The sequence below is a fragment of the Fundulus heteroclitus genome, chromosome 5, assembly GCF_011125445.2.
Source record: "Fundulus heteroclitus isolate FHET01 chromosome 5, MU-UCD_Fhet_4.1, whole genome shotgun sequence".
NCBI lineage: Eukaryota > Metazoa > Chordata > Actinopteri > Cyprinodontiformes > Fundulidae > Fundulus > Fundulus heteroclitus.
Window position 1 is genome coordinate 10,340,678 of NC_046365.1, and position 22,585 is coordinate 10,363,262.

Genomic DNA, 22,585 nt, shown 5'->3' on the forward strand with positions numbered 1-22,585 from the left:
ATGACTCGACATGGCTCAGCTTCTCGTTCCCAGGAAATGTCTCTGAAAACGAGCCATTACTGTTTTTCCCCCTCCGTCACTTTTCATCGTTTCCCCTTCCAGATATTTTATACAAGGCGAATCAGGGGAGGGGGGGGGGGGGTCTCCAGTGGAAGTCCAGAGGAAATGCAGCAGATCTTTGTGTTCACACATGCCATCCCATCTCTACACCACTTGCACGGCTGCAGTGCGTGTGTGAAAATGGGTCAAGTCTGTTTTCATCCGTCTGCCAGTGTATTTGTGCACATGAGTGTGTTTGTGTGTTATGGTTATAAAGAGGTGAGAAAAAAAAGGGGGGGGTGGGGGGAATCCTGTGTGTTAGTTTATTTTTATCATCTTCCTCCCTGGAGCCAAACCAACCAGGGGGGATTATTATGTCTTAAAACCAACAGTCCTAGATAGCTCGTCTTAAATCTTAGTAAGTCACTTAAAAATGCACCAAACGTGCCTAAAATATCACCAATTATTGCTTGGATGAAACACTTGACAGTTGTTTATGTCAACGCTGCTCCTTTCATTCCAGAACGGCCCTACTACTGCCAGTAAAATAAAAATAGTAAAGATGATGCTTTTTATGACGGTCGTTTGGACAAAACTTAGTGAAAACCTGTGAGAAACTTGTCAAAACACCAAGGTGTCCGCTATATTTCAGCATCTCAGCATAACACACACCGTGTACCCTGGGGATGACGGCAGTAAATTACAGCTTTTATCCGTGCATAAACTGGAGGGTATAACAGGGTCTGAGCTCGCAACATCAGGATAACATGAAAGGTGTGATGACGTTTCTGAAAGACATGACGATGACATGACTTGCAACAAACTAACGCCCAAGTTACAGATCAGCGACTTTCTGCTTTGGGGTCACTGTGAGCATACACCCAAGACAGTAACTAGTCTGGGCAGATCCCGGGCAAAAACCATTTCCATCCCAGCAACATAGTTTCACTGCAACGCTTCCTGCAGCTGTATTGTCATTGAAACAACTTCATTACACGGCAAGACAAGTTTCTCAATGACGTTGGCACAACTCGTCTCCAACAACAAGACCTTTTGTGCTGCTTCGAACAACAAGCATCACAAAAAACTAGCAGCGGAGCGTAGATGCATGACGTTCATGAATGAATTAACTATTAAACGCAGAGTCCTGGCAGGTCTTTCAAAACTAATACTGGATCCACTGATATTGGGAATGATTTAGAGTTTGGGTTTATTGCTCTATGCCGAACTGCTTAGTAATGACAGAAGGTGTGAGAGCGTGGTTGGACAAAAATATGTGAACAAAGCCAATTTATTAAGACCAGAATCATGACAGGCTGAAGCAGGACAGAAGAAGCTAACATGCTGTGTGAACGATCCATCTATAAAGCTCATGAAAGAAGACAGGACAGTGTGTTTCAGGAGAAAATATTTAGGTCCCTGTAGTGATTCTGATGTCTTCAGCTGTTAGCAGACGTCTAGCTGACTAATGAAGATGACCAACAGATAGCCACTGCCATCAGAGACGGCTCCCCTGCAGCTTTCAGTATCAGCTGTGCTCGTTTCAGGCAAAACAGAACCAATTAAGTGATCAAGATATAAACAGTGAGGCGGATCAGACGAGGCCTTTCCAGAAAACGTTGCGTGAGAAGGGCAGTAAGACCACCCCTTGTTTCTCTCTTCTCACAGCCACGTTATTAAGACGCTCCGCTCACGACGTCTCGCCAACCCAGCTGCTCGCCAACTCGGCCACATCTCTCTCTCCTCTGGCAGCTTAAAGGAGGAATAAGTAATAATGACACCTAGTGTTTGGAATGGGAGCAACACACAGACGACTGACAGCCTATTGTGCCGTTTCCTCGATGATTCGTTGCTGCTGTGATACTCCACCGAACAGGTAACACGGTCTTGTTCTGGTCTACGTCTGGTCGGCTTCTCCTACTGGCCTCCATGTTAGCAGGCTGCTGCTGCTTTGACAACATAAAATACCAAATGCTGCGCTCTGTTTTAGGAACTCACGTATGATTGGCGCAGTAACCAGGAAGTAAACACGGGCTACGCACCGCACCTCTCGGTTTAAAAGGAGAACAATTGTCATTCCACTCTGGATGACAAATGAGAACGATGTAGGTTAATTTTACAGTAAATTTCGTAGTCATTGCTGGTTTAAAGCCAATTCTAAGATGAAGCGAAGAAACAGTGGAAAAGTAGAAACGCGGGTTTGGCAAGTTGAGGCGTAACGGGAAGAGCCGTGATAGAACAACAGGCTGTTACCGGACCAAAACGCAGAGCAGAGCAGAAAACGCAGAGGTCAGCAACTCAAACCTCCACTATGCCATCTGTGGCACAGTTTTAAAACTAAAACCAGGTCAAGTTCTTTGCCAACCTGCAAACTTGGGCTGCAAACCCATTTTTAGGTCACACCAGTAGATTGGGGACAAACAGTCAGCAGAGCTCTGCCTGTCGTAATGCGTGTTTATATCACCCAGGTTAGACGTGTCGTTCATATTTTAAAATGAAAAACAGAGAGTAGCACGTTATTTTGTTCCTTGAAGACCTTTATAGGGTAGTTTCAGATCTAGCTCATTGTTCCCTGGATGCTGTGGGGTTTTCCTTGCACATCCTCGCCTATCAAGACGTGATGCGGCACACGCAGCAAAACCAAGGTGTTAAAGAGAGACGTGACATTTCACAAAACTTCCAGTGGCCTATAGAGAGATTTAAATCCCCCCCTTTGACCTCATTTCTGACGGTGGCGGCCGCGCCTGGAAAATACTTTGGAAAAAGTAGTTGTGAATGGAGAAGAGGAATTCCCCACAGAGTCACTACAGAGCGAGTTTACCTGTGGTCTAAGAAGAGGAATTTCCATTCGAGACTGTGCCTGGAGGTAAATTCTTCATTTGGCTCCTCGACTGTGCACATTTCCTACAACCGCAAAAAAAAAAAAACATGAGGACCCGACCGGAAGTAAAATGACAAAAAAGGAGGACTCGGCTGTCTCGTCTTGACGATACCTTAATGAACTGAGGTTTGGCCAAGCGGACGGTGGCTACGAAGCACACCTGGTCGTCGAAGGCAGGCTGCAGGGACCGCTGTAACACTCCTGCCAGACCGTTCCTGGTGATGTTTGGAACTGAAACCAAGTGAACCGTTTATCGTCACATTCAACTGCAGAGGTCTTAATTGTTAGATGGTTAATACGTGGAAATGACGCACAGCAATAACATCTTTTCACAAATAAAAAACTTAAAGGTTTTGCTTGCACGCGTATGGAGTCGGTGCTTTGCAGAAGCAGCTTTCACTTTAGCTACAGCTGCAAGTCTTAGCGTATTTCTTCACCTTAGCCAGAGGCTGAAATATTTGCATATTACTGCAAAGTAGCTCAAGTTTAACCTGACAACAGCCAGCTGCATGTATCGCTCCGCCTAGCTCCACTCACATACATCTGGGACACCGCTCATTGAAAGTGATTTCCCCAACCAAATTTATGGTCTGGCCAATCAGGACGCAGGGCGGGTGTTTCCTGGATGTGACGTAGTGGAGAAGCGACCGTGAGATTCCAACAACAATGGCGGCTCGCATCGAGGAACCAAGCGTTAGCATTGATGCTGCTATTTCTTCCGTGTTGTCCAATCTATCTGATATTGTTTCATTAAAAGAACATCAGAGAACGGCTCTGAAGGCTTTTGTTGGTGGACACCATGTTTTCGCCCTTCTCCCGACCGAATTTGGCAAGTTTTGTTTTCCGGGGCGCGGACGCGCCTATTAGTCCTCAACGCGGTCGGCCCGGGATCGACTCCGACCCGCGGCGCTTTGCCGCCTGTCTTCCCCCTCTTCCTGTCAGCTCACTGTCAATAAAATGCGTGCCACTAGAGCCACAAACACATAAAAAAAAAAAAAAAAAAAAGTTTTTTTTTCCTGCGTCGCTCTCATCAGCGTCACGGGTTAGCTTCGGTGTGAGTGGTTGAAATAGCACGTAGATAAAGATGACAGACAATTGGCATATCCAATCATATGCAAGGAGTTTTGATAAGGCCCAGCCTTCAGTAAAGGCAATGCCTATCGCGGTGTCCCAGATGTATGTGAGTGGAGCTAGGCGGAGCGAGACATGCAGCTGGCTGTTGTCAGGTTAGCTCAAGTTAGGGCTGGACGACAATTCAATAACAATATACATCGATCAACAGATGTATATCGATGATAGACAAAAAGGGTCAGTAAAAAGCTCAATAGAATAAAAAGTTTTCTTTCCTTTTGCATTCAAGGCTATTATGTAGGTTAATATTACATTCTCCCAACCAATCACAACGCAGACCCTGGACCGCTCCGCCCCCCTAAGCCCCGCCCCCTTCAAAGAGTTCAGAGAGCACGTGGTTAATTTTTCTTTTATAAAAACTTGCAGTTTTGGTAAAACGTTGGTTGAATAAAGGGCTGAGTTTGAATTCAGCGTTTGTGTGTTCTGGATCTAAAAATAGGTTTCTAAGCAACAGCATAAAATGGCCAGGGCTGCACATAAAATAAATGTTTTGAATTTGTTGATAACTATCGATATCGATCAATATGATTTCTATTATATCGATATGTTTTTTTTTTCCTATATCGTCCAGCCCTAGCTGAAGCTTAGTCAGATTAGATGGAGACGGACTGAAAATTTATTTTCTGGTGCCGTCTCTGATGCGTGGATCTGCTTTGACCTGAACCCTTCTATCGTAGCTCTGGCTCCACGTTTAAGGTCTCAACACCTTTGCAGCCTCCAGCAGGTTTTCCTCCAGGACTGCCCTGTATTTAGCTCCATCCATATTGGGATATTGTTTTTATATCCTAACCCTGTTTTAATTATACTTATACCTTAAAATTATCCTTACACTTCACAATTATGTGCAGCTGGTCTGCCATACAGAACTTGGTGGCTGTAGTACGACACAAGCGTAAAAAGGGCCATGAATACGTTTATAAGGACCTGTATAAGGTGCTTTGGAGTGGAATAGCTACTCATAATATTGCTTATGCTTATTATGATTTAATAATTGATATTGTTCCGATTGTAAAAGGTTAAAGTCTGTAATGTGAAATATCACGTTAACATCGTTAAAGCATTGGGCATCAAATTAACGATGAGAGGAGCAGCGTACCGTTATTGAGCGACTTGAAGTTGCCGATGAACTTAACATATTCATAGACAGGGGGCTCTTTGGGGTCAATTGCCCCTCGCAGCATGTGGCAGCAGAACTCCAGATGATTCTTAGCTGAAGAGACAGACGCACACAAAGAGTTACTTCAATTACAAATGGGAAGGACACTGCTGGAAAATATCTTATAGTGCTGGAAAGAAAAACTGACGCCATTGCATCTGCGTTTCTCCAAAAATCAAAAACATGCCAGGGCCTTTTGTGAGGCAGACAGAGGACACAACTGAAAGGAGGCAGAAATGTTTTTACAACTGTTTTTACCACTTTACAAAAATCCATACAAAGTACCTCCTGGTTTTAGAATGAATACTTTTAAAGGAGATTTTTATTATTCAAGCTTAAGACACTGTTACTGACTCTTCATGTAGTCACTATTGAGGTTCTCCAGGTCAGCTGGGTGTGTAGACAGAGCCTTGTACACTTCGGAGTGTTCCCCAATGGGCAAAAAGTTTAACAAGTTCTGGTCCACCAAGTCCGCCTGGAAAATACAAGAATTCAGGAATTAAGAGATAAAAAAACAACAAAAACTAAATATTCACACTGGACAGGTTTTAAATCTGAACCACAACGAACATACACACCAAATCCATTAAAGCCTGCACTGGAGTAGAACCAGAGATGAATACATGATGAACCAAGAGAACCAGCGATACTTACTGGTAGGTGTTCTAGCAAAGAGGTGACGCTCTCAGAGACGTACAGGATGTTTCCATCGGTCATTATTGCTATAAAGAATCCATCCAAAGCCTGAACCAAAGGCAAAAATGATAATGTGACATATTCTGTTTACTAGCAAGAGAAAAGCACACACTGAATGCTGAAACGAAGGATCGGTCTTTGCCAGACAGAAAAGATTTAAGAGAAAAGTTTGACACACAAAGCCAGAATAGCAGCCGTCTGTTAGTTAGGCAAAACATCAGGTTTACAGGAAGTCATTGTGGTTTCCTAATTAATGAAGCCATGAGCTTGACGCTCTTCTTTTCCCCTCTGTAATCCACTTAATGGCAAAAAAAAAAAAACAAGCATCCTCTCCGTTAGGTTCAACCATTTACTTCTAAAATATAAATGATACAGGTATGAAATATCCAGCAAAAATAAAATAATAAAAGAAGATTAGGAGAAATGTGGATGAGGTCAAAAAACTGTGTGGCTCCACTCCTGACTAACCTGAAGCCGAAGCCACACCCCTAATAATCCAGAAACTCACTAATGCAACTAAATATGCACATTTGCTTCCTTACACATGAGAACCTTTAACTTTGTTGTATATAAATTGTAACTTATGAGTAATCCTTTTTATCTTAACTTAAACAGAATTTAGGCTCCTACAGTCATCGTTGGCATGAATACCAGATTATTCTTTGTCTTTAAATGATTTTTTTTAAACCATTCTTTTCTCTCATGGGAAATATCATGTTCTTTAACAGGTACAAGTTTGAATTTATAGTGTTTTTTTTCCCAATCAACACAGAGACAAAATTATTCATGCAAGTTAAACATACAGACAGGAAGAACATCTGCATCAGTGTCTTCAGCTTTTAAGCAAAGTTCGGGGCTTTGGGAAAGGCATTGGAGAACTTTATTGTTGGCCTGGTTTGTCCCTGCCCAGTTTTGATGTGTGTTTAGGATGAATTAACAAGTTTAACCCAACGGTCACCCATCAGGTGAAAAGGAAATTGGCCGGGATGTTCTGGAAGAACCCAGAACCCACCAAGGCTCAAGCCTGCAGTCAACGTGAAGGTGATTGGTCCCCATCTACGGTGAAGCCAGTCGAACAGAAACAGGTAGATGACTGCCACCAAATCCTTCAACCTTAACTCACATCTACAGCTAGATTGTTGAATCCTGGACCCGGCTGGGTGTTCCAACAGGACAATGACCCAAACACATCCAAACTATCTTTGTAATGGATACAGGAGGTTACCATTAACTGGGACGGTTCTTGACCTCAACTAAAACCGCATGGACTAAGCTTGAAAGCAGGTCCTTTGTCAGGAAGACAGAAGCTCTGCTGGTTCTGATAAGAAGAGCGGTCACAGCTGATGGTGACCGGTGGCAGAGTTAGTTGGTGGCAGAAAAAAAGGGTTTATCTGCAAACTAACCAGAAGATGAAAATCTATGTGACATTAATGTCCACGATGACTGCACGCATGCGCTCGGCTGCGACAGGAGAACCCAACCACAGAACCAACAGAGGAGCCGGTCCTACGCCGTTGTCACCCACAATACAGGAATAGAGCAGAGAATGTGACATTTCTGACCTCCAGCATGAGCTGTGTGAATTCTTCGTTGCTCAGAAAGGGGGGTTTCCAGTCCTGTCTGATCTCGCTCGACTCCGACTGGGCTGCGATCTCTGAAGGAGGAAGGAGGATGGATGAGGTTCAAGGAAACACGTTTCAGGACTCTTAAAACTAAGAGGCGGGGAAGATGAAGGGTGTATAAAACAAATGTTCTCAGAGACCGACCCGACTGCAAAGACAGCACAGCTAAGAACTAAAACGATGATTCCAAGCTAAAAGCTGGGATTTATAGGACCGTTAGCCCCAAATGCTGTTACTGCACCTAATCTACAACCATCAAAGCTGAAACGCTAAAACAACCCAATCCCTAACTATAAGTAACTAAGCATTTAGATACGGCCAGCGGTTCAGAAGGTTACAATAAATCAAATCATATTTTACAATTTCCCCTGCGTCATAAAAAGTACCATAAACCCCGTTTTTTGCAAGAGTTCAGCACATGAGGGCGAACGGCCCTGATAGTGGAGAGCACCGGAGTAAATAATTAACCCCAAAGACCAGCGTGAGGAGTCTCCACCCAGCGAGGAGCTCCACGTACGCACGGGAAGTGACGGGAGGACCACGGAGACACCCGACCTTTGTGTTTACACAGGAAGTCGATGCTTTTCTGCAGGATGGTGGACTTGTCCATCTTTCTGGTGTTGCCCGGCAACATGGTGCCAAGCTCCTTGATGAGGACATTGAACTGGTCCCTCCTCTTCTTCTCCGACTTGTTGCGGGACACGCTGCAACCCAAAGCAGTGCGGTTACATGTCGAGCGTTACGTGACCGGGGCGGCTTTTTTCCCGCGGCGCGGCGCGGCGCTCACCGTTTGGCCTTGTCCTTTTCATCTTCTTCCATCAACCCATCGGTGAGGCTGCAATCATCCCTACAGGAAGCAAGGCAGTGAATGAAAAGTGACTTTCTGCCATGTTGGCGCTCCTGCGGGTGTACGTTTGTAGGAGACTTTGAAGCCTAAACGCGTTAGTGACATTAGTAGATGATAAAGAAGAGCTAAAACGACAAGATTCCTGAAATGCATAACAGATGCCAGTTTATTTGGGATGAGAAAGAAAGAAAGGAAGGAAGAATGTGCGATGCATGCCAGGAAGGTTAAACTCAGTTTGAGTAATAGGGCGTGCCCTGTCGGAGCTTCGGTTATGAATGTCAAAATACTTTCATTTATAATCGCAGACAGTTCCTGAAGCTCATTCCTTCGATGTAATTAGACAAAACTATGGAATGAATTTGTATGCAGGTCTGTGTGCGTGTCTCGGTCAGCGTACCCCATGCTGGATGTCATGGTGGCTGCTGATCAGGGCTGTGGCTGCAGTGACTTGTTCTTTAGCCGTGAGGTCGGCATTTGGAAAAGCACCTGGAAATGAAAGACAAAACAGGGCGGAAAACGTAAATGAAATTAAGATCGTCGCTTTAATCCTTCGTAATCCTGTTCAGGGGATTAACAGCATAAATCGTAACAAAAGATTCACACATCTAATCGGATGCCTTTAATTGAGACAACTTGAGGTGCATGCCGTGCTGGCTGTATTCATTTTAGCCGCTGGTAAATACGCAGGAAGTCTTCAGATAACTTCCTCTCTGAAAGAAGTAGGAAAACTAAAACCTTTAATTTGAGTCGGTTCGTTTTTTGTATCGGGGCAAAGTTCCATTTTAAGAAATTATTTGAAAAGAAGACGGTTTATTATGCGTCCGTGGATGTTTTTTTGAGTGTTGATTCCATTATCCGATGAAACACCCAATTTTCCCCCTAATTGTGATCTGACAGGTCCCGTTATTTCAAACGGTTTATGATGCCATGCCCTCCGACAGTAGAGCAGAGAAGGCGTTTTCCTGAAATCACTCCCAAACTACTGTTTGGCACGTAGATCCATCTAACCATGGATCCCTCTGAGACCCTAAAGTAAGCTCCACTCTCCTCCGGCTCTCCAGCAGAGAGCCTTCAAGACGTTTTTGAACGTCTCTTAGTCTCTGTGCATGGTGGCAGGATAAAAACCAGGCCTGGATCAGGCTAGATCGATGCCAGTGTTCAAAAGCAACGTGCCTTTATGTCATGACACATTTATATCCAGAGAAACAGTAAGCAAGGGATTACTAATTGGAAGTTCCTCAAAACTCAAAAATAAAATAAAAAATTATATATATATATATATATATATATATATATATATATATATATATATATATATATATATATATATATATATATATATGTAGCCAAAGGTTTGATTTTTGCACAGATTATAGAGCAACAAAAGCTCGACTTCTTTCTAAGTTTTCCCACATCTGTAGCAGGGATGCCAGCAGAGTGGCCAGCACTGCACCTCATCTGGACAGGTAGAGAGATTGATCCCTCTCTTAGGAATATTTAAGAAGCTAATATGTAATGAAAATTGAACATTGTTACTCTACTTAGGTGCGTTATCGTCTATATTTAGAAATATCTCAGAGTTTTCATCTGCGGCCACGTTTTAACCACCTGTGAACCAGTTCAACGCATGAGTCATGATGAAACTGTGCCTGAAAGGTGGACCAGCACCAACTGTGCAGGGTCAAATTCAAGTCATGGAAAAGGCAAACACCAGACAACAAAAGGAGCTGGTCGACATTTCTTTTTAATGCACTGGCTCCGCTTTATGTCGCTTTAATGGGTGTCTAGTACTACTAATCTAAAAGGCTGGACATTTTGTAAGGAAAGCAGTAGAGTACTTAATTTGTTCAAAAAGAGCGGTTTCACTGACATTAAATCTTCAAAAAACATTATGGTAGCATGTTAAAAATGTAAATAAGGGCTGAACATGTCAAAAAAAATTCAAAAGGCCATTAATCAACTCGAATGAAAGATTTAAAAAAGTGCTTTTTGAAATACACATCGTGCTAGAGGCTGCCTCTAACCATCATTATTACTGGCTGCCTTTAAAAAACCAATTATACTCTTTTACAAAGGTGAAGGATTAGTAAAAACTGGTACCAAACACACACACATCAGTGTTCCTACAGCATAAGGCAAGTGAAATTCAAGACTTTTTAAGACCTTTTTAATGCCACTTGAAATAAAAAGTTAAGACCAACTTGACGATAAACAAGATAAACCTGGTTGCGACAACTTCACCCAAATGATTATTTTAACATAAACCATTACTTTCTGGCCCAGTAGACATGTTTAACATTTTGAAAAACATTCAATATAGGAAGAAAGCTAAAAAAAAAACACACAAATTACAGATATATTTTTAACAACTACTGAACTGAATTCACAAACTTTGTTTTGTTCCCTACTAAGATAAACTATTTATCAGTTTTAAAAACCACAACATAACCAGCGCCAACTCTTTTTCACAGCTATGATCCGGCCGCGACAGTTTTTATTGGTTCCGTTATCGGGACGACCCAAAAATGGTTACATTGAGCCGTTCTGTAAATTAAAAAATATTTAATTGTGTCAATTATTTTACCGTTTGATAAGGATTACAAAAATAAAATCCTATTTATGACCTGGTAACAATTTTAAGACCTAAGAAAGACTGATTTAAGAAATTTTAATGCCAATTAAGGCCTTAGTTTTATAATACAGAATTCAATGCCTTTTAAGACTTTTTAAGGATCCGCGGGAACCCTGACACACACACACACACACATTCACTAAATTCTGTCTGCCAGACCAAAGCATTTTCAGTGGAAGTCAGCCATGGGGGACTCCTTACCTTGCAGCAGCTTCTGCACACGCCGAACGTCTTTTCTCACATGTCACAGAAAGGGGTCGGTGCCGTCGCTGACTCTGAGGTCAGGACAGCGAACCACGAGGAAGAACGCCTTTGGTCGACCAAAACCTGCTGGAGAAACCAGAGAACGACAGAGAGAGGGTCATGGGGGTGTGGGCGCAGGTTTTGGAGGATTTTCCACTGTTGCAGATGGCTGCCCTGAGGACAGACAGCAGGAAAATTAAGTCAAATGAAAAACTCCAGGTGATCAGCAACTTCTAAACTTTAGTAGATTTTCCATTTTAAAGTACATTTAAAAAAAAAAAAATTACTCACCACTAAGGAAGCTATATTTTCAAACAGCTCATTTACAAGACACACTGAGTCTCAAGAGACTAACCTTTATAAATAAAGGATTAATAAAATTAAATAAAAAAAATCACAGCATAAATTAACAAAGAGTTTGTTTCTAAACTACCCATACGGTCATATTTAATAACTGAAAGGTTATTTCAGTAACTCTTAGTTACTTAGTTACACTAAGGGAAGCACATTATACACAGACTGATGATGTTTTGAAGCTTTTATTTAAGATAAGAAATTCCTTTATTGTCCCACAACGGGGAAATTTGGAAAATGTCTGTTAATTATGATTTTCTTTTTCAGCTCCAGCTAATAAAAACACAGCATTTAAGATTAGAACAATTAATCAGACCAATAAAAGAGCAAAACATTTTATGCAGAAATAGGGTCTTAATGAAAAGCAGGTTTAATCCCGTCTTAGATGTTGTATTTATTTATTTATTTTTCAAAAAGGTACTTTTAACCTGATAAACAAGCCTCTTAGAAATGCATTTTATAACTTACTGAATATGATCCATATACAGATTGTAAATTGATGAATTAACGTGCTAGGCTTGTAATGTGCTCATCAGTGGGATTCTTAACAAATAGTTGCAGTAGAAGTTTAAGGTTTAATACCATATCTGCAACAAACAAACATAATAAAACAGCACGGATTATAAACATTTTAAATAAGATTCCCTAAACCTGAACTTTTAAATAATTGTACGCTATTTAAAAAAAATACTAAATTCACAATAAAACTGTTTGCATGTTGTTACTTATAGCTAAACATCAAAGTAAAATGATTCATGTGAAGGTTTATACGGCAGAACTGGCACATTGGCGCCTTTTAAACAGCAAACGTAGAACGACCCAAACGGAGGGTCCTTCTGCGTGTTTGATCATTTCTAGCTTTAAAAGAAAACGTGATTTTTTTTATGAGAGGATTCATTTAAATGCAGTTTCCTACTCCTACATTCATCCTGTCACTTTTCTTTTCCAGATTCACCGCAGCGTTTGAGACGTGAGGCAGAGCTCCTCATTAAGGCTCAGTTAGCACCGCCTGCCTTCTCATCGCCGACAAATCCTGGGACACAACATTCAGACTTACGTTTTCAAACCTTCAGTTTTTCCCAAAACACGTACAATCATGGCATTATTAGCCTTCAATAATAAAGGCTAATATTTGCTTTTAGTTTTCATTCTCCCATGTTCTATTTTGTTTCTACATTTTATTCCAACTTGCTTTTATTCTGTTTTATTTTCCTATATTTAATCATGTAAAGCACTTTGCATTGTCTTTGTACTGAAATGTGCTATATAAATAAATTTGCCTTGCCTTTGAAAATTATTCTGCTTCAATATGTGACAATTAAAGAAAACCAAAATCTAGTCGTTTGCCAGCATCTATTGAGAAAAACAACAACATAAACAAACCCAAAAAAAAGCCATTTTTAACTTACCCCTGGCTGGAATGTCCCTCCTAGACAAAACTGGCCTATTTAGTCTTCTTCACAAGCTGTGACGAAACTTCACACCACACCTGACCTGCGACACAAAGAAAGCCCTGACTCATTAGCCAGCGCAGGAATGGGTTCATCGTCGTGATTCAGTTCCCCACACGGACAAGAAACCTAAACATCAAATCCATCCTCTGCACAGAAGTCAGCAGCAGCAGCATTTGTCAGATCAGAGCAGCACGTCACGTCAGGACGCTAAAAACTTTGTGAAACGGCGCTGCTGGGAAGCTGACGAACAATGACCCAGTTCCCCACACAGCAGCGCTGTGATACAGCCCATCTGCAAACCCGCCGGCTTATCCTAATATTCATATCAATGAGCAAAATCCCCCATGTGTGTTTGGACCCAAATCGTACAGAAGAAAAAATAAACAAAACAAGCACTAATGTCTGAACAACAGTCCAAGTTAATCTATTGAAACCAAGAGATAATGAGGGATTTCATTAACTTGACACTAAATCCCCTTAAACTTGATGTGACTAGGGCTGAACAATTAATCGCATTTTCAATATAATCGTGATTTTAAAAAACGCAATTTCCAAATCGCAGAGGTCTGCAATTTTTGGCTATGTAACAATTAGTGAATCAGACGTGTCCTTTAGGAGTCTGTAAAATGTTAAAAGTGGGTTTGCCTCCACATGGTAGGGAAGACAGTTGCAGCAGTGAGATATTCTAATTTTATTAGTCGTTTTAGAGTTTATATAATCATACAAAGCATTAAGTACAGGTAATGTGACTGACAGAAATCACACAGAAGGAGAGGGACCCTTATTTAACAGAATCTTCCAAGTCTGAAATCCGCAGGTATAATCTTAGATAAAGTCTGGATTACAGTTTAGTTAACTCTAGATCCTCCGGCGTCTAGAAGGCCGTTATAATCCATCGAAACCCATCGAGTGAGGCAGAATACCAAAATGAGGCTGCTTGATACGCTTCCAGGGTTTCAGGGACAACACTCAACATCGACTTCGTCCCCTTTGGAAAACGAGACATTTTTGCGGTGGACAAATCCATCTAATCCGTTTCTCTACACGGCCCGTATTTATGAAATGTACGGTTAATTGGCGAAACGTTAAGCTCCTAAAGCTACCCTCCAGATATTTCCTGTAAAATCAATCAAACCCGCTTCCGATACAGTTTATCATCTGCAGAACGGCAGCCTTTTCATTTTTTTTTCTCTCGCTGAGAAACGTTGCTTAATCAAAATCAAACCTAGCCTCCCTAAAAGCCAGCGTCCGCATGCATGTGTGCCTCTACGGGCGGCACAAAAAAAACATGGAAGCAGTTGATGTGGCGGACCGCACTGGAGGGGTACAAAGACGCTTCATGGCTAGTTTGGCAAAGCGTAGCGATGCCTGCTGCTCCGCTCAATAGCTGCTGCTCCGTCTGAGTTTTAATGTTTTCATTTATTTGAAATCATTCAGTCAGTGCCTACTGTTTTAACTGCTTTATGAAAAACGCTGACTTGGCTCTTTCAAATTGACACATTTTTTGCCCAGTTGTGTGCAGCGCTGCGCTACCTTCCTACTGCTGGTGTGCACTGCAGCTCAGCTGGCTGAAAGAAGCTCCCACCCAGGTCTGTCCAAGCAGACGTCTGCAGGACGGCCGCCTGGACAGACGAGCCAACAAATAGCCAAATAATATCAACATGCTCTGTGAGGAGCAGAACAAGAAAATAGGTCAAATGAAGGCAACAGAATGTAGCAGGCGCTTCTAAAGGATTCGTTTTAAAAAGGAGTCAAACTAAGAAATAACTATAACAAAAGACACGTCAGAACAGCAGTGATCAGGAGGATGTTGGAGTTTTTTCTCACGCAGCATAAATAATTGTGGTTATTCTGTTTCACAAAAGAAAACTCGCTGGGAGAACGTTGTGAAACCATGGTAAATAGGTTGGTTACCATCGCCATTTTACTGCTCTACAGGCTAAATCGACCCTTCAACGCTGCGTTTTATCTGCCGTTTCCATTGTCGAAAAGAAAAATGACCTGGAGTCTTATTCTATTCTTCGTTCCCACCTCTGCTGACAACAAAGCTGAGCCTTGAGTTTTGCTCTGACAAAATTGAGCCCGATACGTCAACATAGGTGGACTTTAGTAACATCAGGCCAATAATCTACTATCTGATGTTTTTTCAGTACCTGTATAAGAAAAATGAACTGATCTGCAGGTTGGAGCATCACACAAGTCCCGGTATCCATTTAAGACTGGAAATCATTTTTCATCTGAATCACAGAACCGTCTGTGTTAAAATAAATGTAGTCAGCAGAATGTATTTGTGTTTCAGGACACCACGTTCTCTTTCACAGCTTATTGTTGCAAAAATATATTCTAAGCAACTCGACATTGTGACTAAAGAATAAGACTACTACGAGTCTGACATTTACACTATCCATATAAAAGCATTTGTTGAACGTTTTATTTTAATTTACAAAAACGAAAGTTAAAAACCAAATTAAAGTTCAGCTATCTTGTCTGATTTTGTGTCACAACTTATAAGAGGTTTCAATTTCAATTAGAGGACATATATTACTCAAACCCTAAGATTTAAAAAAAAAAAACAAGTTGCTACCATCTTAAATGATCCTGGCATCGTTTTTTACATGATTTTTGGAGGAAACTTGTGCGAATGTTGGTAACATTGCTCAGTGGCGTATTTACTCAGGTTTTCTCATAGCGTTAGATTCGTCTCGGGTCAGATCCGCCGGTCACCGATTCGCGCCCCAGTTCTGTTCATCCCTTCCCACCTGTACACAAACCATTGCGTACCAATTATACCGTGGTGTACGATTCTATTCTTCGTGAACCATGGAGATTAAAAACACGCAAATACGTTGATAGTGTACTATTACATATAACTTTGTATTACACCATGTTTCCATGAAGCACTTAGGGTCAGAGGATTATTTTTGTGACAGATTACGACTCCTGGGCAAACCGAATTAACTCTTCATGACCTCCTGCTGGTAGATGTTATCATTCTGACCCCTATAAGTAGCGTTCTTTACCGAAGACTATTTATAATTTGGAAAACAACTTTATTCAGACCCCGGTGGAATTGAATAAATGTCCGATCCTTTTTGAAACATCACCAGTAGACACCACAATTTCATTAGGGTGCTAGTAATTGCGCCCCCTCGCCGTTTAGTTTTAAACAATTTCATCTATCCATACCTGACTTTTTTTGGACTACCGAAATGATTCCGTCTAGTGCAGAATATTTTCTAGCGGCCATATCATTTCATACCCGTCAGAGGGAATGTTTTGCACAAGCTTTCTACATATAACTCCATTTACATGAACTAAAATATTGCCAATAAGCATTATCTAACAGCAGAAGGTCACTGAGCGTTATTTCTAGTTTTGACCATTTTTTCTCAAGCCAAATTGACTAAATTGTCACGCCAACTCTTTAAATACGCAGTGAAATTAATTAATTAATTTGTGGGCTTACTCGTCTCTTGATAACATTTTATCTCCATAGTTCACGAAGCTATTTCACTGCGAAACAAAACAAACTGATTCACCATGGTTTATAAAGCACATGGTACAGTGTGGTGTGTGTACTGGAAGAAAATGACATCAGAAAGGGATGAAAGGACTTTTTTTGTCGTCCGAAAAAGGGGGATAAGAATAAGCAAAGGGCCGTAATTACTCAGGTATTTTCTTACCTGAAATAAAATTGCAACTAACCGACCAAAACTGCAAAGGTTTGCACGCCAAGCCTCTTTGATGACATTAGACCAAACAATGCACTTTTTTTTGGGGGGGGGGGGGGGGGGGGGGGTGGTTGCTTTTTTTTTTTAAATCAAAACCTGCAGTCAAATCCATGCCTTACTGTCCAGCTGTGTTCTCATTGTGGCTGTTATAATATTAAAATTTAAAATACACCTCTGGATAGCAAATTAGGAGAACCGCTGCCTCACAATTTCACATCCTCTGCTTTTAAGACCTGGATGCAGGCAGGCAGGTCACAGTGACTGCAAAGACCCCCACAGCACATCACATCACCCCCCCATCTTTATTTCTGCATTTCTAGCTCTTTGGGGGGGGTCTGTAATTGATGGTCAGTCGGCTGAAGCGTCAGTACGTTGTGCTTCTTCACAGAGCTAAGAAACACATCACCATTACGAATGAATCAACTCTTGACATTAGCAACATGGCCGCAGCAGTGTTGTTGACCAAGAAGAAGTAGTATTCCACATACCTTTTAATGCCACAGGTGTTGTTGTTGTTGTTATACAACCGTAAGAGAACAACCCATTTAGCTAGCTAGCAGGCTAACTAAGCTGGCTACCGAAAACTGCCCATTTAACTCAAGAGATTTAATGCTCTTACTGTCCCCGTTTCCTCCCCGCTACACTCGCAAATGGTTATGACGGGCAGAGCGATTCACATGGATCACATAAACAACCAGAAATAAATTCATTTGAAAAAAAAAAAAAAAAAAAACTCAGTCTCTATCAGTGCAGGCTGACGCCGCGCCTGGAGCTGTCACGCAACAACTGACATTGAAGACGGAATAATCTTCAAAATATCAGCGCTGTGCCACCAAGCAGCGCGAGGGAGCGCGTCTAAACAACCGCACGAGGCAGCGTCTTCGGACTAGCCGACAAAAAAAAAAAAAAAACCCTACAAAGCTGCGGCCGGCGAGGAACAGCCGAAACCAGCGACGGCACAAACGTTTTTCGCGGCAGATGTATGCGCGAACGCACACGCATACATATATAGTCAATGGGAACGCGCGCGCAAACACACACACACACACACAGAGGAGGAGCCGCGCACGCGCACGCCCACTCGCTCACACAGATACTGGCAGCTCAGAATGTGGGTCACTGGGCCTCTACTCTCCCTCGAGCGTGCGGAAACAGTCCCGAAGCTTTGCTCTGCAGTCCGACCGCTTCCGCACGCCGAAAGAAAAAAACAAAAAAAGAAACACCGTACACAAACAATCAACTTAACTGTTTCTCAACACCCGCTTTTGTATGTGCAGTTTAAAAAAAATTATAATATTTACCTTCGCGAATTACCAAGCAGCCAGTCTCCCGTGTTTTGCTTACTTGAGCGTCACGTCGAGGCGGTGGGGGCCAGGAGGACTGAGAGGACTTCGGGCTGGGGAGAAAAACAGGAGGCCTACTTCATATTACGACGTACAGTCATGCGCAATGGAGACAGTAGGGCGCACTATTTTTCAAGTACAGTAGCAGAAACGGAGGGAAACTGCTGAGTGATCTCCAGAGGAGAAATGACTTGGCGTTTTCGTGGCCTTTTCATTTTCAGTCTGACTGCTCCATTCGCAGTCCATCCTCGGCTTTTTTTCTTTTTTTTTTTTTTTGTAAGTGCAGAGTAGCAGCTCAGCAGCTTGCTCTGCATTTGACCGGACTGGGGAGGAAATCAGGACGTTTCTCTAAAATAGTAATCTAGGTTGCTCACACGTTATTGTAATACATGACCCAAAGATGATGCAAGTGAGGATTTTTTTTTTTTTAAAGGTTTAGCATTTCTCAAATTTTGTAAAAGACTGGCTGAATGTGACCCAGGACAGGATGGGTTGGTATGGTAGGGATAGCCCAGACCACTTTGCAGGGCTTTCCCCCTTTTATCGACATCCAATCATCAGCCCTGCAAGCCATGACGGTGTACCTACATTTCGAGCCACCCTGTATTCAATATGTGATTAAAACTGTACATATATTACAAAAAATAAAGGCGTGCAAAAGAACTGATCAGTTGCTTTATCTGCAATTATGCTTGTTTTTGTTTTAAGGGAGCACAGACCTTTGTCCTCTTCATTTGGTTAATAAATGTTTTAGAAACAAAGTAAAAGCCTGTTTTCTCTTGCCATGACCCGGATAACAGAATTTGCACAAGCAATTTTAAAGCTACTAGTGTATATTTCCCACTAACCGATGTACACTGATATTAAAAGCACAGCTTGGTAATGAAGCATATGGACTATTTCAACTGTGAAATTCAATAAACTATGATTTTTTTGTTTGTTTTTTGGGGGTTTTTTTTTAAGCAGGCTGCTGAAGGATGGGGGGGTGGCAAATCTTTGAGCAAATGTCTGTTGATGACATCACAAGAGGTACAAGAATCAAGCTCGTCAGCTGCTATTTGTAAACAATATATGATAGACAAGCAACCTTTGTTAAGTTTTGATGTTAAATTTCCCCGTCTTATTCTTATCTTGTTCTCCTCTGTGTGTTTGACTGTTTCCTAAAATGCATTCTGTGTTGTTAAATGGATTAAATGATGAAACTGTACAGAACGCAAGAGAAAAATCTTTAAATCATGCAAGAGAAGAGGTAAAGAAAGTGGAAAAATGCAAATGAAATTGATTAGTTGCCTCATGTGATGTCAGTAGAGGTATGTGGGCTTTATCTTGATTAAATAATGTTTCACAACAAAGTAGTGAAACAAAGGGAAACATTTTATATAAATGTCATCTTATAGGTGAAGAACTATACATTTACATAATTTTGCAGCAATATCTGGCGAGCAGCTTTAATGGAACATTGTTGTCTGTTTAATATTCATTTCATGCTTTCTCGAAGTTACTATTACATTTCACTAATCTATGATAGGTGCAATATTGTGTACAGGAATGGCAATGATAAGTCTGAAATAACTAAATATAAGCTCGAATCTTATAAACAAAGTTTAAAAAGAGAGATTTACTTTCTTTCAATTGCGAATTCAACATGTCCAATCTTGGTAAAGTACAGGATCTCAATTCAAAGAGTCCATCCATGGCATAAGGGAATAAACTACTAATGGTCATACTAACTTAGTCCAGGTTTAAAAAACATAAGGGTTTTAGAATTTGACCCAAACATGTTCATGTTTTTTCCGGGTGTCTTACAAACACTGAAGTACCAAGAGAAATGTTGGCACTGAATTCAAAGATACAAACCAGATACCAAGCTCAGAGTTGTTACCCAGCAGCAATGCTGTGTTGTCTTACGTTGCACAAAACAGCGGGCTGTCCCTCCTGCTCGAATGAACTTGCAATCAAACAATATGAAATTCATTCAGAGTACGACGGACACATAACGTTTACATTTTTCTTCCCCTTAATGCGTTTGTCGGCCCCTAATGGAACCGGTGGAGAACCACATCACCCATATCAAATACTTGCACTGAATACCATTCTCTAGAATTATTCAAATACAAGCACACATAAATCATACCCCATACTATGGCCATATTTGTTAAACAAAAAAACAAGCAAAACTAAAAAAGCAGTGAGTAAAAATAGAAAGTCCACTAGCTTACAGAACCACCGTTAGCAGCAAGAACTCCAACAGAGTTTTTGTGAACCTTTCAGTTTCTGAAGGTATTGAGGAGGAACTTTGGTCTGCTCCCTCATGGAGAAATGATTCTGCTCAGGCTTTTGTTTGAGCGCAGATTTTTTTAATGTCCCAATAAAATTTGGTCTGAATTTGAACAGGGAGTTATCCTGATTCTGTTATTTTATCCCCGACTATTAAAACAAGGCGACATGACAAATACTTTATCCAGAAAATCTATTATTTTCATGAGAAAAGACAACAACAAATACCTGAAGCCACGGTGAAGCCTTTTTTTTAACATATTATCTATACTTAGTGTAAAAGAGTAGAATCTATTCATTAGAATTATCTATAATTGCTTTTAAGTCGAACCAATTGAATTTATAGGGTGGATATGAATCAAGAGATAAATCATGAGGTTGTACAATTTTAGGCTTTACTTTCAGAAAGGTTTGCTCCATTCTGAAAAAAATAACTTTTGTTAATTTATTTTTCTATGATACACATTAAGTTTTCCAAATAATTAAGATGTTACAACATTTGTGAGCCTGTATAGCATTCGCAATTTTTAAAATGTTTAAATATCAAATATATTCAATATTAAATATATTTAATGTTTTTGTTTAGTAAATATTTTTACATTTTGTATCATAGTTTTGACAAAAACAAACCAAAAAAATACTAGCTTTGTAAAACAAACAATACAGAACTCTCCAGTCACTCTGAGAAGCACTGTTTGGATGACAGAAAGTGAAATCTGGGAGAGATTTTTTTATTTATTTTTTTTACTAAAAACGTGACAGTAGCTGTTCATAGGGGGTAAAACGTGGGTGAAGGAACAGGAAAGTTCTCAGCAGGCGATCCAGTTTGTTTGCAGGAAGTATTTTCACATAAACGCTTCAACGATTCCCACAGTTGTTCTTGAGCTATGAGCGCCCCCTACTGGCGAGGACATTTTGTACTAAACAGGTTTTTCTCCTCTTAAAACAAACATAGATGGGAAGCCATGAGCTGCCACGTGATTTAATGAGGCTCCATACGATTGGCTTCGCCTTACCCTGCTTCTCTTTTAGCTCCCTTCTTTCTGGGCAGTCAAGAAAACTTACTGCCCCTGATTTCCAAAAATAATATTTAAATGTTTTTCTCTTTAGCACCACTTCAAGACTGGGGATCGAGAACAGCTGCGATGCTTCTGGGTTTTTAGGATCTTAATTTCTTAATTTTACATGGGAGAGGTGTAAATTACATAAGTGGATGATACTTTTGTTATGCACTCACTGACAGTATTACATTAGCAATCTGCCTGTCAGTGTGTTGATCCACCTTTCCCATTTAAAACAGGCTCGAACCCTCAAAGCGAGGACTCCACGAGACCCCTGAAGGTGAGCTGTGGCATCTGGGACCAAGGTGTCAGCAGCAGATCCCTATAAGTTATGAGGTGGGGATAGGTCTTCTGGGTCCAGCACGTCCCACAAATCACAAATTGGACTGAGATCTGGGGAATGTGGAGGCCAAGTCAACAGCACTAAAACCTCCAACAAAAGGGGGTTAGCATGGGCCCCTGATTGGTCTGCAGCTATGCGGCGCTGCACAGAACAAGCTGCATCGTATTCTGATACTTTTCTATCAGAACTGGCATCAACTTCTTTGGCAAACTCGGCTCAATCAGCCTGCTGATGTCCACAGGTCCAGTTTATTTCTGTTCCTTAGCTGGACCACCTCAGATAGATGTTGACCAATGCGGACAGGGATCACCAAATGAGAGCTGAAGGTTTTGGAGAGGCGCTGACCCAGTGGTCCAGCTATTATGACCTGGTCCTCGTCAAACTGACCCTGATTAATATTTTCAGTCAGGTTGTGGTGGAACGTTCGGCTGCATTAAAAATGCAGATAATCAATTCATTTTAGAGCACTTTTTCTCTGTGCACCTCTGAAGTCGAAAGCTGTGCTAGGAACACACTTTTTAGATCATTTTTTTTTACTGTTGACTATTACTTATCAATTAAAAGAGACCAACACTGTAACAGCTTTGAATATTCATTAGAGTAGAGCTGTGTGAATGTACACAGAACTGTGGTTTTCTGATTGGCATGTTTTTTGGATTTTTTTATATATATATTTTTTATTATTTCGTTACAAAATACAGGTGACAGTGTCCCCTCAGTAGGTCAGTATTATTGGGGCTGAATAAGCAGCAACGTTCTCATTAGTTCATCAAGT

The 22,585-nt window shown here is 41.1% G+C and overlaps 1 protein-coding gene across 7 annotated transcripts in view; it reads right to left on the bottom strand.

Annotated features, from left to right (window-relative positions):
* clockb (clock circadian regulator b) overlaps positions 1-18,356 on the bottom strand; it is a 37,937-nt gene extending 19,581 nt beyond the window's left edge. For 2 of the 7 annotated variants that reach the window (XM_036136857.1, XM_021309929.2), the window contains exons 1-12: positions 18,088-18,354; positions 13,011-13,095; positions 11,206-11,334; positions 8,770-8,858; positions 8,313-8,372; positions 8,081-8,229; positions 7,466-7,557; positions 5,862-5,951; positions 5,562-5,682; positions 5,148-5,261; positions 3,033-3,151; positions 2,861-2,943 (exon numbers count right to left, since the gene is read on the bottom strand). In XM_036136857.1, coding sequence (XP_035992750.1) covers positions 2,861-2,943; positions 3,033-3,151; positions 5,148-5,261; positions 5,562-5,682; positions 5,862-5,951; positions 7,466-7,557; positions 8,081-8,229; positions 8,313-8,372; positions 8,770-8,786 — 845 coding nt within the window. In that variant the 5' untranslated portion in view covers positions 8,787-8,858; positions 11,206-11,334; positions 13,011-13,095; positions 18,088-18,354. Of the gene's footprint in view, positions 1-2,860; positions 2,944-3,032; positions 3,152-5,147; positions 5,262-5,561; positions 5,683-5,861; positions 5,952-7,465; positions 7,558-8,080; positions 8,230-8,312; positions 8,373-8,769; positions 8,859-11,205; positions 11,335-13,010; positions 13,096-14,588; positions 14,678-17,274; positions 17,917-18,087 lie in introns of those variants that run through there. The other 5 variants (XM_036136855.1, XM_036136856.1, XM_012851352.3 and 2 more) reach the window with 5 other exon arrangements.
* Between the last annotated feature and the right edge of the window lie 4,229 nt (positions 18,357-22,585).